Source organism: Leptopilina boulardi, unplaced genomic scaffold (assembly GCF_019393585.1).
Source record: "Leptopilina boulardi isolate dan_hultmark-lab unplaced genomic scaffold, ZJU_Lbou_2.1 LbouV2_266, whole genome shotgun sequence".
Classification (NCBI taxonomy): domain Eukaryota; kingdom Metazoa; phylum Arthropoda; class Insecta; order Hymenoptera; family Figitidae; genus Leptopilina; species Leptopilina boulardi.
Window position 1 is genome coordinate 4,488,684 of NW_026137825.1, and position 25,493 is coordinate 4,514,176.

General features: G+C 23.2%; 1 protein-coding gene across 1 annotated transcript; it reads left to right on the forward strand.

The window, feature by feature from the left end:
* The first annotated feature begins 86 nt into the window (after positions 1–86).
* On the forward strand, positions 87–25,493 carry LOC127281250 (uncharacterized). Its single transcript, XM_051304866.1, has 17 exons — positions 87–358; positions 10,903–11,432; positions 12,695–12,893; positions 15,055–15,169; positions 15,299–15,548; positions 16,985–17,143; positions 17,267–17,351; positions 17,636–17,778; positions 18,438–18,616; positions 19,428–19,539; positions 20,494–20,698; positions 21,309–21,423; positions 21,776–22,019; positions 24,491–24,649; positions 24,773–24,860; positions 24,955–25,097; positions 25,269–25,493. Exons 2-17 carry the CDS (start codon positions 11,277–11,279, stop codon positions 25,431–25,433), a joined length of 2,517 nt encoding a protein of 838 aa, XP_051160823.1. The 5' UTR covers positions 87–358; positions 10,903–11,276; the 3' UTR covers positions 25,434–25,493.

The following is a 25,493-nucleotide window of genomic DNA, read 5'->3' on the forward strand; positions in this document are numbered from 1 at the left end:
ACTATGTATATTACCCCTTCTTCTTGTAAGGCCCCCCCGTGTACGGCCGTTGACCACGAAAAAATCATTCTTCAAGAATCCGTACAGTCCGTCGTGTTTCACGTGAAGTTCTTTTATTCTTGTTCTTTTTATTTATTTATTTATTTTTTAATTTTTATTATTCTTGTAATGTATCGATCCTTCAAAATTGATGTTAATAATATTTATTATTTTAGTCACATTCTATTGACGTTTATAATTTCATTGAATTAATTATTTATTCATATAATATATTGTGTGTCTGAGTTTACTGCTAACTCAATTCTCATATTGAAAATCTTCGAGTGCAATTATTGTGTCTTTTAATTTCATAAGTGAAGTGAGTGTGATTTAATTTTATTTTTAAAAATACCGCCAATTTGCCATGTTTATCCCCTTCTTTAATATATATATATAACTGTGGTGATCAATATTTTAATATTTAAAAATATTAGTGGATATATATTTTTTTTTTATTTATTTATAAAACAAAATTTATTATTTATTTATTTTCTTTTTTTGGTTTGTATACAAGTTTTAAAATAATAATTTTAATTTTCAAAAATTTATAAATTAAAAAATTATATTTTCTTTAATTTAAAAGTAGAAATAAAAAATAAAGTATTTAACGTTTTGAAATTTGGACAATATTTGAAATTTGAATTTAATTTTAAATCTAACTCACGGTCAAAATTTCTAAATTGAAATTGTGTTAATTTGAAAATACTTGTTTTCAAAAATTTAATATCGACGTTAATCAAAATGGGAAAATTTTTATTTTTCGACAATTGAAAATATAAATAGAAAAACTTTAATTTTGGATTGCTTGTAAATTTTTTAATTTTTTGTAATTTAAATTTAAATTAAATTAGTTTTTAAATTTTGAAAATTAAAAAATTATTTAAAATTTAAATTAAAAAATTATTTTAAATTCTAAATTAAAAAAAAATTAAATATTTAAAAATTTAGTTCAATATTTCAGAATATGGAAATTTGAAATTTTTGAAAAACTTCAAATTTTTAATATTTAATTTTTAATAATAATAATAACAATAATAATTTTATTTTCTTTATATACATTACATATATAGGTTTTTACAATTTTTTAATTTAATTTTTAATATTTAAATTTCAATATTTTCTAAAAATTTAAAGATTTCGGAATTTGTACATTTTTATTTTTCACATTCCTCAATAAGTTCAATGTGAATAATATTAATAAATTATATAATATAATTAAGTTTTATACAAAGTTTAATAAACATAAAAAAAATTCAAATCTTCTAAATTACAGACATTTATAAAATTGTAATATTTCAAAAAAAAAATTAAATTTTGAACGTTTTAAAAATTTATTTAATATGCAAAATATTTAATAAAAAATATCTTTATACATTATTTAATAAAAAATTATATAGTATACAAATATGAAAAAAATGATTAATTATTATTATTATTATTATTATTATTATTATTATTACTATTAATTATTAATTATTACAAAAAAATTATTTAATATAAAAAATATTTAATATACACAAGATATTAAAATAAAAAAATGTTTAATATTCAGAATTGAAAAGTATTTGCAAATTTGTAAATTTATAATTCAATTAGGAATTAAAAAAAAACAATTCGTTAAATTTTTTTTTTTTTTTTTTTTTTTTTTTTTGGTATAGAATCAATAATGATGATTATTATTTGTCATTCGATTTTTTTTTCTCTCGCGTTTATATATGCGAAAAACTGATACTTATAAACAGAAACTGTCGCAAGTGAAAAGTGAACCGGTTGTAATATTGGTAGTTATAAGCGAAAGTATATTTATTCTATATACAATTACTAAAAAAAAAGTTGAACGCCCGTGTCAAATGGAAAAAAGAACTATTCAACTTATGATTTCATAATTATTGCTTTATATAAATTGACCTCGTCAAAAAAAAAAAAATTATTACCGGAAGTGATATAATTAAATTTTTCCAATTCGAGTGCAACACAATATTTAACCCCAAAAGGAAAAGGATCTTTTTTTTTCATGTTTGTTCTATTAACTTGATTTTCAATTTCATAAATAGCTATTTTATTGGTAATTTAACATTTTATTAACTAAATGTTTAATTAATTAATTATTATCTAAATTTATATTTGATACAAATAATAGGTTTTTTTTTACTAATATGACATATTGAAGAAATATTTTATTTTCATTTATTTGGGATAAAAATTTATTTGAATCAAAAAAGAAAAAAATTATAAAAAAAAAAAACTTAAAAATTTATTTTGTTTCTCAAAGTCTAATAATTTTTTTTATTATTGTTTCAAATAACAAATTTTATATAGCACAAATAAAATTTTACTTAAACCAAATAAAATGTATAACTAAATAAAATTTACTTGAAATAAATAAATATTTTTATTAGGCCCTCAGACAATATAAATATATAATTTTTATAATTTATAATTTCTCTGGATGTAAATAAATATTTATTTTTATTAAATAATTACACTCAGTTTTATTTAAATCAAATATATAATATATTTGAGTTACATAAACGTATATTTTTCCCGCACAGCCAACTAGCCTATATTTATTTGGCGTAAATAAATTTTTTTATTTAAATCAAATAAAAATATATTAAAATCAAATAAAAATTTATTTACCTAAATCAAATAAAAATTTTTTTTTGAGTCAAATAAATATTTATTAAGCTCTAAGTTTTAAAAATACAGAAATTATTGGTTAAAACTACAATTTATTTAATTGAAATAAAAATTATTTGATTCAAGTAAACAATTATTTTGTTAAATAAAATTTTTTTTTCCGTATTTTATTTATTAATTTTTTTTTATTTCTACAATAATAATAAATAAATAAATATTGATAAAAACTTAAATAATAATAATAATAATAAAAAATCAGCAAAAATAAAATTTTATTTTTTAAAAGAACCCGTGTGGAAAAAGCCACGATCTTGCCCTCAAGAGTTCGGGGCCCCCGGCGGGGGCCCATGAGGGCTGATCCATATGGCGAATCCATGAGGGGCACCGTAGGGGCCCCGCATGGATCGCCCTCATGATCGATTAGCAAAATTTTCTAAGTCCAAAATTCAAATATTTTTTTATCACCAAAAAATTAATGTTTATAATGATTCAGAACCACGAAAAACGCGTTTTTAATAAAAATATATTTACACTTTTTTGAAAATAACACTCACACTTATGGCAAAATAGATGAGGGCCACCGTAGGGGCCCGCATGGATCGCCCTCATGATCGATTAGCAAAATTTTCTAAGTCCAAAAGTCAAATATTTTTTTATCACCAAAAAATTAATGTTTATAATGATTCACAACAATGAAAAACGCGTTTTTAATTAAAATATATTTTCACTTTTTTTGAAAATAACACTCACACTTATGGCGAATCCATGAGGGGCACCGTAGGGGCCCCGCATGGATCGCCCTCATGATCGATTAGCAAAATTTTCTAAGTCCAAAAGTCAAATATTTTTTCATCAACAAAAAATGAATGTTTCCAATGATTCAAAACAACGAAAAACGCGTTTTTAATAAAAATATATTTACACTTTTTTGAAAATTCACCTGAGATGATTGATGATAATAATCATAAAGCATATAATTAATTATATTTTATAAATTGCATTCGATTGGAAAATATAATTTAATATCTTAACTTTAACTAAATGATGTTAAGCACTTTTCTTTGTTAGGTATTTTTCAAGTTTAAATAGCATCAAGAAGTTAGCATTCGTTTTGAAGTAGCGTGCGTAGCGTAGTTGGTAAAGCGTTAGACTCATAGTCCGTAGGTCGTAGGTTCGATTCCCCCCATGCGTTAGATTTATTTATTTCTCAGGTTTGCGTTTAATCATTAATTCTATGTATGAATTAATTGAAAAATGAAAATATCCGTTAATAGTATGCATAAATTAAATATTTTTTAATTTTTTAATTAATTAATTTATTATTACTTTTAATTATATCCGACAGTTAATTAATTAGAACGTTAATTAATAAATTGAATTTGAGTAAGAATTTAATTTAAAATTGAATAATTATTAAATAAATATGTTATTTATTCATAACTTAAGCTTATTTATTATTAATTAACTTTTATTATTAATATTATTGATTAAAAAACATTATGGCAAACTTGAGGGCAAGATGAGGGCAAACGTGAGGGCCCATAAGGGCGCCCGTAGGGGCACCCTCATGGATCGCCCATGCGGGCGCCCTCATCGATGAGCATGTCGTTTCCATGAGGGGCCCCTATGGATCATCCATATGCGGCCCTCATGGCATGAGGGCGATCCATAAGGGCCCCCGCTGGGGGCCCACATCACTTTTCCACACGGGAAGAAAAGAAATTTTATTTTAAGATGGAAAATTTTTATAACATTCTGGGATTTTTTTTTTTTTGTTTTTAAGTAAAATTTCTCATATATAGCAAAAAAAAAAAAAATTTCGAGTTTTGGTCCACGCTGCCTCCGAATAAACCGGTTTTCGCTCATTAAAATAATCACTATTAAAGATAGCGGGAAAAATGACTTGCTTGTGATTCATCATCTTTTTAACGGAATAATCAGATGTTCGACTTTACATATATATAAATAAAAAATAGAAAAAGAAATTGAAGTGATAAATTATACTTGAGAATATTGTTTATAGCATTGAAATAAATGTCTTTTCTCATTTTGTATTTGATTTTTTTTTTTTTTTTTTTTTTTTTTTTTTTTTTTTTTTGCGTTTTAATCTTTTCAAATCCGGGATACTATATATAGGTATATATATATATAAATATAGATGAGAGTGACACAAAAGAAGCATTGAAACTCGGAAACAGATTGACGTACAAATTGCATGTTACATTGCTGCAGTTGTGTGCTGAATGCTTAATTTTCAACTTGAGAAAGATTTTCCCAGTATTGGAATATAATAGCCCCCTAGTGAGCGCAAAATATTGATTTCGCATACTTTGCCAAACAGAAAATTTCATTTTCATTCTAAAATTGCTTTTTTTAATTTTTCAATTGAAAATTTAAACTTTTTCTTCTTCTTTTAATGTTGATTATAAAATTAAAATTTATTTCTTTAAAAATTATTAAATACTTAAATAAAAAATATTAAATAAATAAAATAATAATAATATAATAATAAATAAAATATATAAATAAACTTAAAAAAAAAAATTAATTAATAAATCTACAGAAATATTTTATTGGCATTTATTTGAGACAAATAAAATTTATTTGAAGCAAATAAAAATATATTTCTCCCAGAGCGTAATAATTTTTTTTTTTTTGTTTCAAATAAAGAAATTTATTTATAATTATTAATATTCAAATTTCAAAAAAAAAAATTTGTGTCAATGTATTAATCTACATTGTCATAAATAAATAAATAAATATATGTATATCATATAAGTTGGAAAAATCCGAGTTTGCTTTTGACGGATGTTTTATGAATATATTAAAGATATGAATATTTTGAAATTCGAAAATTTCTTATACAAATTTAGATGAAAAAAAAAAGATCGATGATTTAATCTCTTGAGAATTCTCCATTAACCCGGTTTGCCATCATATCTGACACGCATTCCAGGCATATATATATATATATAAAGCTTTCTCAATAAAAAAAAAATATATTCTAATTTTCCCTCCTTTTAAAAAACGAAACCATTCACGCGGATACATTTTTTACTCACACATATATAAATATAGAATTCTTACAATTAACGAAAGTAGGACTAATATTTTTTTTTTTTTTTTAAAGATAAATACTATACAACTAAAATGCACCGCAGTGAAAACGAAAAATGAAAGGGAACTTTTGTATGAATTATAGAAAATTATTATCATAGCATTATCATTACAATTATTTAATAAATTATCAAATCGATAATTTTGCATCAATATATTGAATTTAATAATTTTAATAATAATATTATTATTTAATTATTTAATTATTTCGATTATCATAATTTTATCATTAAAAAAAAAAAAATTCGATAATATAATTTATAACTAGCAAAATTAAACGCGCGCCAAATTGAGTATTTAATTGTTTGTTATAAAGAAATTAAAGATTAATATTATCAATAACAATTTAACTTATTGGAATATTATTACATATTAAATGATAATAAAAAATACATTTTTTTTAGTATAAAATGTAGATCTTCTTTAGATTTTCTTTAATTCAATTATTTAACAAATTTTGAACTAAAATGATTCTTCACTAAATTAATTATTTTTAATAATTTTAATGAAATACATTACAAATTCAATTATATCAAAATTATTTTTCAATTAAAATTTTTATGAAATTTAACAATTGTTTATAATTTTAAAAAAAAAATATCACAATAAAATTGAATTATTTTTTAAAAATTTCAATTCAAAATAAACTAAAATTCAATTATTACCTGAAATTTTAATTCAAAATCAATTAAAATTCAATTATTACCCGAAATTTTAATTCAAAATCAATTAAAAATCCAATAATTATCAAAAAATTTGAATTTAAAATTTATTATTTACCAAGTTTTCAATTTAAAATGAAATAAAATTCAATTATTTTCTAAAATTTCTATTCAAAATTAATTATCCAAATTTTCAATCAAAAATCAACTTAAATTAAATTATTATCCAAAATTTCAATTAAAATTCAATTATTTCCCAAAAATTTTCAATTTAAAATCAAATAAAATTTAATTATTCACAAAAATTTGAATTCAAAATTAATTGAATTTTCAATAATTTGAATTTAAAAGTACCCGTGTGGAAAAGTGATGTGGGCCCCCAGCGGGGGCCCTTATGGATCGCCCTCATGCCATGAGGGGCGCATATGGATGATCCATAGGGGCCCCTCATGGAAACGACATGCTCATCGATGAGGGCGCCCGCATGGGCGATCCATGAGGGTGCCCCTACGGGCGCCCTTATGGGCCCTCACGTTTGCCCTCATCTTGCCCTCAAGTTTGCCATAATGTTTTTTAATCAATAATATTAATAATAAAAGTTAATTGATAATAAATAAGCTTAAGTTATGAATAAATAACATATTTATTTAATAATTATTCAATTTTAAATTAAATTCTTACTCAAATTGAATTTATTAATTAACGTTCTAATTAATTAACTGTCGGATATAATTAAAAGTAATAATAAATTAATTAATTAAAAAATTAAAAAATATGTAATTTATGCATACTATTAACCGATATTTTCATTTTTCAATTAATTCATACATAGAATTAATGATTAAACGCAAACCTGAGAAATAAATAAATCTAACGCATGGGGGGAATCGAACCTACGACCTACGGACTATGAGTCTAACGCTTTACCAACTACGCTACGCACGCTACTTCAAAACGAATGCTAACTTCTTGATGCTATTTAAACTTGAAAAATACCTAACAAAGAAAAGTGCTTAACATCATTTAGTTAAAGTTAAGATATTAAATTATATTTTCCAATCAAATGCAATTTATAAAATATAATTAATTATATGCTTTATGATTATTATCATGAATCATCTCAGGCGAATTTTCAAAAAAGTGTAAATATATTTTTATTAAAAACGCGTTTTTCGTTGTTTTGAATCATTGGAAACATTCATTTTTTGTTGATAAAAAAATATTTGATTTTTGGACTTAGAAAATTTTGCTAATCGATCATGAGGGCGATCCATGCGGGCCCCTACGGTGGCCCTCATCTATTTTGCCATAAGTGTGAGTGTTATTTTCAAAAAAGTGTAAATATATTTTTATTAAAAACGCGTTTTTCGTGGTTCTGAATCATTATAAACATTAATTTTTTGGTGATAAAAAAATATTTGAATTTTGGACTTAGAAAATTTTGCTAATCGATCATGAGGGCGATCCATGCGGGGCCCCTACGGTGCCCCTCATGGATTCGCCATAAGTGTGAGTGTTATTTTCAAAAAAAGTGAAAATATATTTTAATTAAAAACGCGTTTTTCATTGTTGTGAATCATTATAAACATTAATTTTTTGGTGATAAAAAAATATTTGATTTTTGGACTTAGAAAATTTTGCTAATCGATCATGAGGGCGATCCATGCGGGGCCCCTACGGTGCCCCTCATGGATTCGCCATAAGTGTGAGTGTTATTTTCAAAAAAAGTGAAAATATATTTTAATTAAAAACGCGTTTTTCATTGTTGTGAATCATTATAAACATTAATTTTTTGGTGATAAAAAAATATTTGATTTTTGGACTTAGAAAATTTTGCTAATCGATCATGAGGGCGATCCATGCGGGGCCCCTACGGTGCCCCTCATGGATTCGCCATATGGATCAGCCCTCATGGGCCCCCGCCGGGGGCCCCGAACTCTTGAGGGCAAGATCGTGGCTTTTTCCACACGGGTATCTAAAATTTAATTATTTGAATTATTTAATTATTTATTATTAATTAATTATTAATTAATTATTTAATTTTTTGAATTATTTTTTAAAAATTTCAATTCAAAATTAACTAAAATTCAATTATTACCCGAAATTTTAATTACAAAACACTTAAAGTTTCAATTAATTTCAAAATTTTCAATTTAAAATTTAATTATATTTATCAAGTTTTTAATTTAAAATGAAATAAAATTCAATTATTTTCTCAAATTTCTATTCAAACGAATTATCCAAATCTTCAATCAAAAATGAACTTAAATTAAATTATTATCGAAAATTTCAATTAAAATTCAATTATTTCCCAAAATTTTTAATTCAAAATGAATTGAAATTCAATTATTTTCCAAATTTAAAATCAAATAAAATTTAATTATTCTCAAAAATTTGAATTCAAAATTAATTGAATTTTCAATAATTTGAATTTAAAAGCATCTAAAATTTAATTATTTCTAAAATTTTCCATCGAAATTTTTTTTTTTTGAAATTTAATAATTTCAATTATAACTCTAAGGAAATTCAATTATTTTTAACTATTTTAATAATATTCTTTGAAAATTCAACTATCTGAAACCATTTTTCAATTAAAAATGATTTTCAAATTATTGTATTTTGTCCGCATTTTCTAATAAATTTTTAGTGAAATCATCTAAAATTTTAATTACAAAACACTTAAAGTTTCAATTAATTTCAAAAATCTCAATTTTAAATCTTTGAAAATTCAATTAAATTTAAAAAATGTTTTCCAAAAATTGTTTGATAAATTATTTTTAGTTCTGTAAAATTTAATAATTGTTTGAAAATTAACAATATCTTTTGAAATTTAATTATTTCTAAAAATTTCAACTTTAACCCTTCGAAAAGGATTATTATTAAAACAAAAAAATTTTTATTTAAAAATCTGTAAAATATTTTTGTTAAAATAAAAAACAAATCCACTTTTTTTTGGAATATAAATCGACTAAAACGACTTTTTTGTGTCTTTAAGTTGATTCGAGGACTGTGTTTTTATAATTAATATTTAATAGGTATTGGTTGGCCCCTGGTACCTTAAAAATTAATTTTTAAAAATAAATTTTTTTCAAATTACTATCTTGTACGAAATTTCCTGGCGCATCTTTTTTCTCATCATAAATTTTTTGTATTTGTATACAATTTTTGAATCAATATACAACTTTAAAAAAAATTTCGTTGGTAAATGTTGTGTATAATAATAATAATAATAATAATAATAATAATAATAAGTTCTAAAAATAAATTGTTAGAATTTTCATTTTATAGAATTTAATTGGATATAATTAAATTTTTAAATCGAATTTTTGTTTAGTCAATTTTTTATTTTGCAGAATTTCCATTAAAATGATTTTCTAAATTACAGAATTTTTATACAACTAAAAATTCACTTCACAAAATTTTTATTTGTTCGAATTTTTATTTTTTCAAATTTTTATTTACTTAAAGTTTCATTGAACATAATAGACTTTTTAATGAATTTTCATTTGATCGAATTATTATTTCCAAGAATTTTCATTGTAATTGTTGTATATATTGATTAAAAAAAATACCAATTGTTGAAAAAAAGTTAAGAAATGCTATTTAAATAATTGCGGGAAAAATTTCTGTCTATTCTAATTGGTCGATTTTGTCACGTAACTGAAAAAAATGGCCGCCATCGATAGGAACAGCTGATCTTCGTATTTCAGTATTTTAAGTGTTAAAAAAGAATTTAAAACATTATGCAAACAAAAATTATTAAAAAATTTTATCTAATTCGTTGCCTTTAAATTTCATTTACTTTAAAATACAAAACTTGTAATAGAATTACTTTAATTTAATTTAATTAAGTTTCTAATTAAATTATAATTTAAACTTGAATTTTTTAAATTAAGTTATAATTCAATTGGAATTCTTCTGCTAAATTACAATTCAATACTTGACCGAAAAATCATTTAACAGAATTTCTAATTGATAGTATTTACATTTGTCCGAAATTGCAAAAAAGCCGAGTACAAACAATCGACAGAAAGATTTCGGCGCGATTTTTCAAAATCAACTAATCAAAAATTATCATTAAAATGATTCGTTTATTTTAAAAATCGCGCCGAAATCTTTCTGTCTATTGTTTGTTCGGTCATTTGCAATTTCGGATAAAATGAAAATTCTATCAATTAGAAATTCTGTTAAATAATTATTCGATTAAATATAAATTCTGCAGTATGTAAAATCGGTTATATATGGAAATTATATTAAATAATAATTTAAACAAATTAAAATTCGGCTCAACGAAAATTATATCTAATAAAATCATGTAAGGAAAATTCTAACAATTGATTTTTATAATTTATTGATGCCTCCCTAAGAATTTATTATAAATAATAATAAATAATAATAATAATAATAATAATAATTTATAATAATATTTTTAATAAATTTGTAGGTTCTAGTGAGGTTATTGGGCTCGATGAAAATCGCGCAGTTAGCGTCAGAAAGTGAGAGGGACAAGGACAGTGAGTTAATAAGAAGAAGAGAGATAAATAAAGGGTGGAGGGCGTTTGGTGTTTTAAAGGGGGATTTGCGTCAAGGTCGCGTGTGAAGACACCTTAATGAAGATCTCCTAAATATTGGCAATATACCACGCAGCTATAAGAGAGAAAAAAAAAAAAAAAAAAAAAACGAAAACTTCAAGGACTCTATAGAGGAGAAATTATTATTAGTATGTTTGCTGACGAACGGTGAGAGACGCGCACTCGCGCTTTTCTTCGCTATCATCAATCTGATAACAGAATTTCGCGAGTGCCATCCCTTTTCGACATGCGGAAATTATCCACACTTCGAGGATTTGCCTTCTATACATTTTTTCTTCTCATTCACACATGCTTCACTGCCAATACATTTCGTAATTATCAAAATGTTGAACAATCATTTCAAAATGCAGAAAATAACACCGGTAATCAACTTCAAACATTTGTGAGTATTTTTTTTCTTCTTTTTAATAGGTTAAGTGTACCAATTACGGCGTGTTCATAAAAAATAACTATTATTACTAAATTATATTTAATAAAATTGTTGCAAAATAATTTTCAAAAATTATTTTAATCTTTTTTTTTTTATACAATTACTTATAAAGATGTATATTTAAACAATTATTAATTTAATTATTTGAGATTAAATTTTTTCCCTCGCCGTAATTGAATTTTTTTTTTTAATATTTCCATTGACTTCAATTACGGCGGGCAAAGTATCTTTAAAATACACGTAATTTTGGTCACCCGTAATTGATACACCGAAAATGATACAAACACGCCGTAATAGAAAATTACGGTATTATTTTTAATTTCTCATATTTGTTTAAATAATCGATTGTTATAAAGTTGAATTTTTTTTCAATATCTAAATAACATAAGTTTTTAGTTTAATAAGTCTTAAATTTACTTTATACAATAGAAATGTGAAATTTTCTATTTCAAAGGTATTTTGACTCGAATTGCGCCATAATTAGTGCATTTATACTACGTTTATTTATTTTAAAAGTAGAAATTTTTAGTTTTGAGGTTATGTCAGGGTATTAAACCGCCTTAAATTTGACTATTATATAATTAAGGAAAATTGCATAATTTTTGTATTTGTATGAAATATGATTTATTTGAACCAAATAAAATATATTTGACTTAAATAAATGTATATTTTTCTCAAATTATTTATTTGGCGTAAATAAAAATTTTATTTGTCATAAATAATTTTTTTTGTTGGCTCAAATAAATTTTTTATTTAAAAGAAATAAAATATATTTACAACAAATAAATGAGTTAGTAGGCTCACGAGAAAAATATACCATTTCTCTAAATGTAATAATTTGCAACATTTTCATTTTTGTAAAATGAACTTTATAATCTTTTTTTTTTTTTCAAAATAAAGAAAGAAAAAATAAATGAAAAATCGTGACATTTATTTTAATAAAATATTTATAAAAACAAGTAATAATGCAAAAAAGAAAACATATTTTACACGATTATATATTTATATAGTAATAAAATATTGTGTATATAAATTTTCAATTAACTTTTTCTCTTTCTATCCAATAAGTGACATTTAATCCAATCGTATTCTTTCGTTCGGTCTCTCTCTCTCTTTTTTTCCTTTTTTTTTTTTATTTTCTCGACTCTATATATAAACTAATTATAAATTTTTCTCGAAGGATAAATTTATTAAGAGGAATCTAAGTTTTTTAGGTGGATATGGTTCAATCGTCAGGTTATACGGCTGAGGAACATGATGTCACCACTGATGATGGTTATATTTTATCAACACATCGAATATCAGGTGGTCCAAAATCACCCGCAACACCGGGAAAACCGGTAGTGCTACTTATTCATGGACTATTTGCGGCTTCTGATATTTGGATTCTAAGAGGTCCAGGAAAAGATTTAGGTATAAGATTTTAAGCAAAATTCAGTTACGACAACTAAAATTTGGTTACGACATCCAAAATTCGGTTACTACAACTAGCATTCGGTTACGACAACTACACTTTGGTTACGACATCCAAAATTCAGTTTCGAAAACTAAAATTTGGTTACGACATCCAACATTTGGTTACGACAACTAAAATTTAGTTATGAACACCAAAATTCAGTTACGACAACCAAAATTCGGCTTCGAAAACTAAAATTTGGTTACGACATCCTAAATTCGGTTACGACAACTAGGATTTGTTTACGACAACTACAATTTGGTTACGACATCCAAAATTCAGTTACGGCAACCAAAATTCAGTTACGACAACCAAAATTCGGCTTCAACAACTAAAATTTGGTTATAACATCCAAAATTCGCTTACAACAACCAAAATTTGGTTACGACAACTAGAATTTGATTACGACATCCAAACTACGCTTACGACAACCAAAATTTGGTTACGACAACTAGAATTTGATTACGACATCCAAAATTCGGTTACTACAACTAGGATTCGGTTACGACAACTACAATTTGGTTACGACATCCGAAATTCGGTTACGACAACTAGGATTTGTTTACGACAACTACAATTTGGTTACGACATCTAAAATTCAGTTACGGCAACCAAAATTCAGTTACGACAACCAAAATTCGGCTTCGACAACTAAAATTTGGTTACAACATCCAAAATTCGGCTTTGAAAACTAAAATTTGGTTACGACATCCTAAATTCGGTTACGACAACTAGGATTTGTTTACGACAACTACAATTTGGTTACGACATCTAAAATTCAGTTACGGCAACCAAAATTCAGTTACGACAACCAAAATTCGGCTTCGACAACTAAAATTTGGTTACAACATCCAAAATTCGCTTACAACAACCAAAATTTGGTTACGACAACTAGAATTTAATTACGACATCCAAAATTCGGTTACTACAACTAGGATTCGGTTACGACAATTACAATTTGGTTACGACATCCAAAATTCAGTTACGACAACCAAAATTCAGTTTCGACAACTAAAATTTGGTTACGACATCCAACATTTGGTTACGACAACTAAAATTTAGTTATGACCACCAAAATTCGGCTTTGAAAACTAAAATTTGGTTATGACATCCTAAATTCGGTTACGACAACTAGGATTTGTTTACGACAACTACAATTTGGTTACGACATCCAAAATTCAGTTACGACAACCAAAATTCGGCTTCGACAACTAAAATTTGGTTACAACATCCAAAATTCGCTTACGACAACCAAAATTTGGTTACGACAATTAGAATTTGATTACGACATCCAAAATACTGTTACTACAACCAAAATTCAGCTTCGACAACTAAAATTTGGTTTCGACAACTAGGATTTTATTACGACAAGATTTGGTTACGACAACTGAAATTTAATTACGATATCCAAAATTCTGTTACTACAACAAGCATTCGGTTACGGCAACCAAAATTCGCTTACGACAACCAAAATTTGGTTAGGACAACTAGAATTTGATTACGACATCCAAAAATTGGATACTACAATTAGAATTCGGTTACGACAACTAAAATTCAGCTTCGACAATTAAAATTTGGATACGACATCCAAAATTCGGTTACGACAATTAGTATTTGTTTACAAGCAGCTTCGACAACTTCAATTTGGTTACGAAATTCAAAATTCGGTTACGGCCATTAGAATTTGTTTACGACAACCAGCTTCGACAACTTAAATTTGGTTACGACATCCTAAATTCGGGTACTACATCTAGAATTCGGTTACGACAACCAAAATTCGGCTTTGATTACTAAAATTTGGTTACAACATCCAAAATTCGCTTACAACAACCAAAATTTGGTTACAAAAGCTAGGATTTTATTACGACAATCAGCTTCGACAACTAAAATTTGGTTACGACATCCAAAATTCGGCTTCGACAACCAAAATTCGGTTACCTCAACCAATATTTTTGTCTAACCGAACGATTTAGTAAATGGTTTAAATACTTAATCTTTAAGTACCTAGTAAAGGGTGTACATAGAATAAAATAAAATATTAATTTAATTAAATAATTCATTTTAATGAAATAAAATTATCAACTTAAATTTTTGGTAAATAACAATTATTATTTTCAGCTTATTTATTATGTGATGAAGGTTATGACGTATGGCTTTTAAATACCAGGGGTAATTTTTATGGTAAACGCCATAAACGGCTGTCTCCCAAAGAATCGAAATTTTGGCGCTTTAGGTAATAATAAGAAAAAAAATGTAAATATGCAATTTTAAAAAAAATAATAAATAAACAAATTAATTAATTAAAATAAATAAATAATTAATAAAAAAAAATTAATTAATATAAAATAAATAAATTTTTCAGTTGGCACGAATCTGGAGTGTATGACGCGGCAGCAACAATTGACTATGTATTAAAAACAACAAAATTGGAAAAAGTGTCACTCCTTGGCCATTCTATGGGGACCACCATTGAATTAGTTCTACTTTCAATGAAGCCTGATTATAATGAAAAAGTGAATGTCGTTCTGTCATTTGCACCTGTTGCAATTTTCACCCATGTACTCCCAGGACTGGTTAGTAAACTTGGTATTCGCTATGGAAAACAGTTGCAGGTGATTATTATTTATAATTATTTAAAAAAAAAAAGTCTATATAATGAAAAATATAACACATATTTTTCTCGACACATGTAAATTAGTAAAATTTACTACATTTTTCCCGATATTTTCAATTTACACTATTTTTTGTTTTATTTTATTTAACACAGTTTCTGATTTTCAATATTATAATTTTTTCATTAAAATAATTAATTATTAAAATTTATTTAATAATAATTTTTTTAATATTTCATTCATATATATATATATATATATATATATATATATATATATATACAACTTTCATTACTTTGTATGACAACTTTTTAAAACGAGCTAAATATATTTCAAGGTTTATTTTAATTTAATCCTTTCTAAAAAAAAAAAAAATTTTCAAACTCGAAGAAAATTTTTTCAATCAAGAAAAAAATTTTTTTTTGATTTAAATACTCGATTACTTGACTATATTATCAAATAAATATTTACTTGAACCAAATAATTATACGAATTAAATAAATTGTATTTGAAGTAATAATTTTTGTATTTGAAGCAAATACCATTTAATTGAGTCAAATAATAATTATTTAATACAAATAAATATTTATAAAGTGTACCCAACCCATGTTTTTGACAAGGTTAGGTAAGAGTGAGTCAACCAATATTTTTGACATGGATAGTACAATAGTTGGTTACACTTGATATGGAATGACCCACATGAATATAGCTGCAAGTCCCCCCCCTTCTCCTCTTCCTCCCTGGCAAAAAATGACCTAAATTTTAAGGTTATGTTTGTTTCAAGACTCTGAATAGGGCCGCAAGTCCTCCCCCCTCCCTTACCCCCTCTCCGTATTTCCCACCAAAAATGACATAAATTATGAGGTTATGTTTATTTCAAAACTTTCAATATAGCCGCAAGTGGAGGTAGATTTCCTGCCAAAAATGACTTGAATTTAAAGGTTATGTTCGTTTCAAGACTGTGAATATAGTCGCAAGCCCCCCCCCCTCCTTCGTTACGTTGAAGGAGATGTGGATTTTCCGCCGAAATTGAACTAAATTTTAAGGTTAAGTTATTTTGTCGGGAAACGACCCAAGAAACAAACATAACCTCAAAATTTAGGCCAAAATTTGGCGCAAAAAGACAAAGAAACAAACATAACCTCAAAATTTAGGTCAAACTTTGAAGGAAAATGACCAAAAAAAAAACGAACATAACCTTAAATGTAGGTCAAATTTTAGCTGGAAAATTTAAAAAATTAGATAAATTTTGTTTTAATATTTTGAAAATAATAAAAATTATTGTTAATAAAAATCGTAAATAACATATTGGTCTAGTAAAATATAAATAGTAGAATATAAAAATTAGTTATTTTTTATTTATTTTGATTTTAGTTTATTAAAATTTTGAAAAGTATTTTTATTTATAAATATTTTTGAAAAAAATTTTTTTTTAGGAAACATTTCAACTACTAGGAATGCATGAAATATTTCCAAGAAGTTCCAGCGCTGTGGGAGTTTATTCATCATTATGTGAAGGACCAAGGATAGAGTATTTTTGTCGAAAATTATTTTTCAATCTCATTGGTCTCACCAATGCGGATAATTTTGATACAGTAAGAATCTGTTATTTAATATATTTCTGTAAAAAAAAACAAAAAAAACTTTTTTTTACTTAATTTTTCTTAAACTATAATAATAATATTTATTTATAATTATTATTATATTTTTCAAATTAGAATATGATCCCCACGATGTTAAAACATTTTCCTCAAGGAACTTCAATAGAAACTGTTCTTCATTATAGACAAATTATTATAAGTGGTAAGTACAAAAAAAATTTTTATTTTTTTAAATATTTGTTGACTAGAAAATTATTAATTTTATTTTAAAAAATGTTTTTCTATCAAATATAAAATAATAATAAAATTAATAAAAATATTAACAAAAAATAAAAAAATTATTAAAAATCATAAAAAATAATAAAAATAATAAAATAAATAAAAAAATAATTAAAAAATAATAAGAAGCAATAAAAATGAATAAAAATAATAGAAAATAAATTAAAATTAAATAAAATGAACAAAAAATAAAAATTTTGTTTTCAGGAAAGTTTAGTCAATATGATTTTGGTCCCGAGAGAAATGTAATTTTTTACAAAAATATAACACCTCCGGAATATTCTCTTGAAAAAATAACTTCACCAGTCATTTTATATTATGGACCAAATGACGCTTATACTACTAGAGAGGTATGGGAAAAATTACAAAACTATTTCAATATACAAATGCGAAATATTAACGTTAAAATATTTCCTAAAATTTCAAAAGAAATTTACTAAACAATTTTTAAAATTGTAAAATAATTTTTTCAAAATATAAATTTAATTAATTATAAATAAATAAATAATTTTATTATAAAGTTTCGATATTCTGAAAAATTTTATTATTATTATTATTATTACTGGACAGAAAAATTACAAATATTTTCAATTTTTATTCTAATATTTATACTTTAAAAAAAATAATAAACCTATAAATTAATTTTTAAAAGATAAACTGATAAGTTATTTAAAAAAAAAAATAAATTTTTACATTAATTTATAAAAAAGAAACTTATAAGTTAATATTAATTCTGTCTGTAAAAAATGATAAATAATATTTTATTTTTCAACTTCATTAACAATGTAACGATAAACTTGTAAAAAAAAAAATTAAACTATATTATTTGAAAAAAAATTTTAATAGCAGAAAATTTTTTCATATACTACATTTTAATAACTGAATGTCAATAAAAATATTTTTAGTAATAATAAAAAAATGATTTTTCTTTTTTTTATTAAAAAATCATTTTGTTTACAAAATATATGACTATTAAAAAAAAAAAAATGAATATAAAAATTTGTTTCAGGACGTGATGGTGTTACGTTCAAAATTACCAAACGCGACATCTCGCAAAGTGCCATTCGAAATGTTCAGTCATCTCGATTTTTTATTTTCTAATGATTCGAAAAAACTTTTATACAATGATGTTATGAATGTACTGAGCAATCATGTCGACGATAACAGAATCAATGAAACTCAACCTTAAAAAAAGAAAAAAAAATCTACGACCTATATTATTTATTATTTTTACATATATATGTATTCGTTTCGAATAAAATTTAATGGAGCTATTTTTACTGTATAAATAAATTATTACTATAACTATATATATATATATATATATATATATATATATATATATATATATATATATATAGGTATCCAGGCGTAAATATTATGCATAATTTTTTAATGGTCGAGGAGAATAACTTTTATTTTGGAAAATAAAAAAAAAAAGTTTTTTTTTAAATAAAAAAGATTATCAGTCCTAAAAATTTTTTGCAAAATATTCTAATTGTATTTCCAGGAATTAAAAAAAAATTAATTACTTTTTAGAAAAAAATAATTAGTTTATAAAAAAGCGTTATTTTTTATATAAAAATTAAAAATTTGTTTTTTCGTTAATATTATTTTGAAAATCGATGAAAAATTGAAATTTTTTTTTTATAACTTGGCAAAAAATTTTTAAATAGTCATGAATAATTTTCCAAAAGTCATTATGCATATTTAATATTCAAAAATTATGTATAATAATTCCGTCTGGTTACATATATATATATATATATATATATATATTTATTTATTATATTTTTATTAGTCACATTATTAATATTTAACAAATGCAAACCAGTTTTATTTTTAAAGGTAATGATAAGTGTATTTGTTTTAATTATCTGTAAAAAATATAGTTTTAGTTATTTTTTATAGTTAGGAAGACAACTTGTTTGAGGCATATACAATTTGCTCAATATTCTCAAAAGAGAGAAACACAAAGTCATTAAATATTATAATTTATTAGAATAAATTTTGAATTAAATATGAAAAATTACGTTTTTACTGTTATAAAGATATTTTTATGTTTTATTGTATTTACAGAATGTAAACGTCCAAGCACAGATGTTAATCTCGTAAGTTTTTTTTTCATTTTTTTAAAATTGTAGATATTTAAAAATTATTTCAACATTTTGTTAATTTTTTAATATTAATAAATAATATTTTTATTTTCACATGGAAAAAAAAATTATTTGATTTAAATAATATGTTTACTTTACTATTATCAGAAAAAAAATTTACTTGAACCAAATAATTGTTATTTTGAACCAAATAAATATTTACTTGAACCAAATAAATGTTTACTTAAACAAAATAAATATTTACTTGAAGCAAATAAGTGTTTACTGAAAAAAAAATTTACTTGAACCAAATAAACATTTACTTGAACCAAATAATTGTTATTATACTAAATAAATATTTACTTGAACCAAATAAACATTCACTTGAACCAAATAAATGTTTACTTAAACAAAATAAATATTTACTTGAACCAAATAAACATTCACTTGAACCAAATAAATGTTTACTTAAACAAAATAAATATTTACTTGAACCAAATAAATATTTACTTAAACCAAATAAATATATACTTGAACCAAATAAATGTTTACTTAAACCAAATAAATGTTTACTTAAACCAAATAAATATTTACTTGAACCAAATAAACATTTACTTGAACCAAATAAACATTTACTTGAACCAAATAAATGTTTACTTATACAAAATAAATATTTACTTGAACCAAATAATTGTTATTTGAACCAAATAAATTTTTAATTGAACCAATAATTTATGTATTTGAAACAAATACAATTTAATTAACTCAAATAATAATTATTCAATACAAATAATAATTATTCAATACAAGTAATAATTATTTAATAAAACAAAATATTTATTCAATAATAGTCAAGTAAATCGTTTATTTGAATAAAATACATTTTTTTTTCAGTGCAATAGTATTAAAGTTTTTTTTAATTATTTTATGAGAAATTTTCAGTAATTAAAATTGAAATTTCCTTTTTAGAGAACTTTAATCACTAGATATGGTTATCCACTTGAAGAGCATCAAGTAATATCCGAGGACGGTTATATTTTAGAAATTCATCGAATTCCAAGTGGAAGAAATGAAGCACAAAATTTTACAGGAAAGAAAAAACCCATACTTTTGATGCATGGATTAATTGGTTCGTCAGCTTCATGGTTAATAACGGGTCCAAACAGATCATTTGGTAAACATTTTTTAATCTATTTAAATTTTTCCAAAATTTTCACTAATTTTTTTTTTTTAAATAAAAATAAAAATAAATTTCCTACATTTTTTTTAAATAACAAAATTATTTACTATTATTTTCTAAACCTATATGCCATATTTATATTTATAAATATTTTTTTACTCTGTTTTAGAAAAATTTTAATTTTAATAAAAAAAAAAATTTTGTTGAATTTAAAAAAAAAATTTTAAATAAAAATATTCAACAATATTTAGAGCGAAAAATAAACATCGATATTCTAGTGACATTGTAGCCTCTAATTTTATTGATAACAAAAGTACAAATTGTATATAAATAAATATATAGGAATAAATATTAAATGAAAAATATATATAATTTATTGAAATCGTCTATTATATATATAATTAGACAATTTTTTTTTTTAAATTAGTGTGTAACACATTTTTTTTCTCACATTATGATTAAAATTAGTTATGTAAAAAAAAAAAAAACTGGATATTAACTACAAGTGCGCAGTAAAAAATATTTACATATTATAATATAAAGAAAGGCCATAAATTGTAAATTACATTTATTATTATATTAATGTCATATAATTATTTTTAAGCATTGACGTTAGCCGATAAAAATTATGACGTATGGTTGGGAAACAATCGTGGAAATTCCTTCAGTAAAAAGCATTTAACAAAATTAGAAACGAGTTATGATTATTGGGACTTTAGGTAAACAAAATATACCTATTATTTTTGAAAATTTAAAAATTTCTATTTCATCGAAATTTTTTATTTATAATTTTATTTACAAATAAAAAATTTAATTATATTTTTATAAAAATTTTAATTTACATTTTTATTGTTTTATAGAAAATAAAATTATAGATTTAATTCTCATAGAAATAAAAATTTTTGACTAAAATTTTATTTTTTATGAAATAAAAATGTAATTAAATTTTATTTCTATAAAATAAAATTATTTATCTATAAAATAAAATAATAATAAATTTTATTAAAAATGTAATTTATTTTCATAGAAATTTTTTAATTTAAATTTTTATTTTATTCTAAAAAATAAAAGCTGGCACGAATTTGGAATGTATGATTTACCAGCGACGATTGATTATGTTTTAAATAAAACGCAAGAAGAAAAGCTTCTTTATGCCGGTTTCTCTGAGGGGGGTACACAATTGATGGTGATGGGCTCATTGAGACCTGAGTATAATAAAAAAATACAATTTGCGTCACTTTTTGCACCAGCTGTATTTATGAAATATGTAAGAGGAATCCTTCAATTATTTTCGCCAACTACTTATTTGGCAATGGTAATTTCTGGTTTTTCAATTTCTTATTACAAAATTTGGATTTGAATAATATTAAAAATTTTATTGCACATTTTTTTTTTTAGATTTTTCATGGAAAAAAAAATTTCATCTGAAATAGCGAAAGATTTCACTAAAATACACTGAAAAAAAATTTATTTGATTCAAATAATCGGTTACTTAATTATTATCAAATAAAAAATTTACTTGAACCAAATATATTTTATTTGAGACAATTAAATTGTATTTGTTTTAAATATAGAAATTATTTGGTTCAAGTAAATATTTACTTCGTTCAAGTATATATTAATTTGGTTCAAGTATATATGTATTTACTTATTTCAAGTAAATGGTTTGGTTGGTTGGTTTAAGAAAATATTTACTTGATTCAGGTATAAATATTTATTTACTTCAAGTAAATATTTACTTGGTTCAGGTATAAATATTTATTTAGTTCAAGTAAATATTTACTTGGTTCAGGTATAAATATTTATTTGGTTCAAGTATAAATATTTATTTGGTTCAAGTATAAATATTTATTTGGTTCAAGTATATATTTACTTGTTTCAAGTAAATGGTTTGGTTAGTTGGTTCAAGTAAATATTTACTTGGTTCAGGTATAAATATTTATTTGGTTCAAGTATATATTTACTTGTTTCAAGTAAATAGTTTGGTTGATTGGTTTAAGTAAATATATATTTGGTTCAAGTATATATTTACTTATTTCAAGTAAATAGTTTGGTTGATTGGTTTAAGTAAATTTTTGTTTGGTTCAGGTATAAATATTTATTTGGTTCAAGTATAAATATTTATTTGGTTCAAGTATATATTTACTTGTTTCAAGTAAATGGTTTGGTTAGTTGGTTCAAGTAAATATTTACTTGGTTCAGGTATAAATATTTATTTGGTTCAAATATACCTTTACTTGGTTCAAGTAAATATTTATTTGGTTCAAGTATATATTTACTTGTTTCAAGTAAATATTTTGGTTGATTGGTTCAAGTAAATAATTACTTGGTTCAGGTATAAATATTTATTTGGTTCAAGTATACCTTTATTCCGTTCGAGTAAATGGTTTGGTTGGTTGGTTTAAGTAAATGTTTACTTGGTTCAGGTATAAATATTTATTTGGTTCAAGTATACCTTTATTTGGTTCAAGTAAATATTTATTTGGTTCAAGTATATATTTACTTGTTTCAAGTAAATGGTTTGGTTGGTTGGTTTAAGTAAATATTTACTTGGTTCAGGTATAAATATTTGTTTGGTTCAAGTATACCTTTATTTGGTTCAAGTAAATATTTATTTGTTAATAGTAAAGTAAGAGATTATTTGAATGAAATAAAATTTTTTTTTCAGTGTAGTAAAAATTTAACTGAAACAATTAAATATTTGCTATTCCAGTGAAATCTTTCGCTATTCGAGATAAATATTTTTATCCGTGTACTGAACATTTTTTTCCCAAAAAAAAAAAAAAATATTTGGTTCAAGTATATATTTACTTGTTTCAAGTAAATGGTTTGGTTAGTTGGTTCAAGTAAATATTTACTTGGTTCAGGTATAAATATTTATTTGGTTCAAGTATATATTTACTTGTTTCAAGTAAATAGTTTGGTTGATTGGTTTAAGTAAATATATATTTGGTTCAAGTATATATTTACTTATTTCAAGTAAATAGTTTGGTTGATTGGTTTAAGTAAATTTTTGTTTGGTTCAGGTATAAATATTTATTTGGTTCAAGTATAAATATTTATTTGGTTCAAGTATATATTTACTTGTTTCAAGTAAATGGTTTGGTTAGTTGGTTCAAGTAAATATTTACTTGGTTCAGGTATAAATATTTATTTGGTTCAAATATACCTTTACTTGGTTCAAGTAAATATTTATTTGGTTCAAGTATATATTTACTTGTTTCAAGTAAATATTTTGGTTGATTGGTTCAAGTAAATAATTACTTGGTTCAGGTATAAATATTTATTTGGTTCAAGTATACCTTTATTCCGTTCGAGTAAATGGTTTGGTTGGTTGGTTTAAGTAAATGTTTACTTGGTTCAGGTATAAATATTTATTTGGTTCAAGTATACCTTTATTTGGTTCAAGTAAATATTTATTTGGTTCAAGTATATATTTACTTGTTTCAAGTAAATGGTTTGGTTGGTTGGTTTAAGTAAATATTTACTTGGTTCAGGTATAAATATTTGTTTGGTTCAAGTATACCTTTATTTGGTTCAAGTAAATATTTATTTGTTAATAGTAAAGTAAGAGATTATTTGAATGAAATAAAATTTTTTTTTCAGTGTAGTAAAAATTTAACTGAAACAATTAAATATTTGCTATTCCAGTGAAATCTTTCGCTATTCGAGATAAATATTTTTATCCGTGTACTGAACATTTTTTTCCCAAAAAAAAAAAAAATTCTGAAAAAATTATTGTTTTTCAAAAAATAAAATTTTTTAATTTCAATTTATTTAATGCAGTATGCAGCAGAAAAATGGGGATATTTTTCCGTGGGAAATGCTGATCCAAAATTAAGAATTTTTACAAAATCTTTTTGTTCTAAAGAAGCTATTTGGCAGGAATTATGTTTATTTTTAATTTTTACGGCAGTTGGTTTTGGCTATGACGAAGTAGATCGTGTAAGTTGTGAATAAAATTTTTCTTTTTTTTTTTTTTATTATTTTGAAAAAATACAATGAGGAAAAATTCACAAAAAAAAAAAAAAAAATTAAATTAAATTAAATGACTAATTTTTTCTCTAGCAACACGTTGGTGATTATTTAGCATTCGAGCCTGCTGGAGCTTCTTGGAAACAAATAATTCATTATGGATTTAATTATTGGAATAAGGGTTAGATATTTTATAAAATTACATTAATGTAATTTTTTTTTTTCAATAAATAATATTTTTGTTCTTTTTTTTTTTTTATTTTTGATTATAATAGGTCACTTTAGATTGTATGACTATGGGAAAAAGAAGAATTTAAAATTTTATAATTCAACAACGCCTCCTGACTATCCATTAGAAAATATCAACATTCCAATAGCTATTTATCATGGAAAAAATGATTATTTAGCATCTCCAAAAGTAAGTATTAAATTATTAAATGAACTAAATGAATAAAAAAATATAAAAAATTATAAAAAAAATAATAATAATAAAATAATAATAAAAATAATAAAGAAAATAATAAAAAAAATAATAAACAAAATAATAAATAAATAATAATAATAATAATAATAATAATAATAATTTCAGGATGTAGAATTACTTGCGTCGAAGCTTCCGAATCTAATAAAAAGACAACTTATAGAAAAAAGAAAATTGAATCATTACGATTTTGTTTTTGGTTTACATATAAAAGAATTAGCTTATGAACAAGCTTGTCAAGATTTACAAGAATATATGAAATCAAATAATTGATTTTTCGAATTATAAAAATAAAATTTAATTGGTTCCAAATAAAATGGATTTTTCATTAAA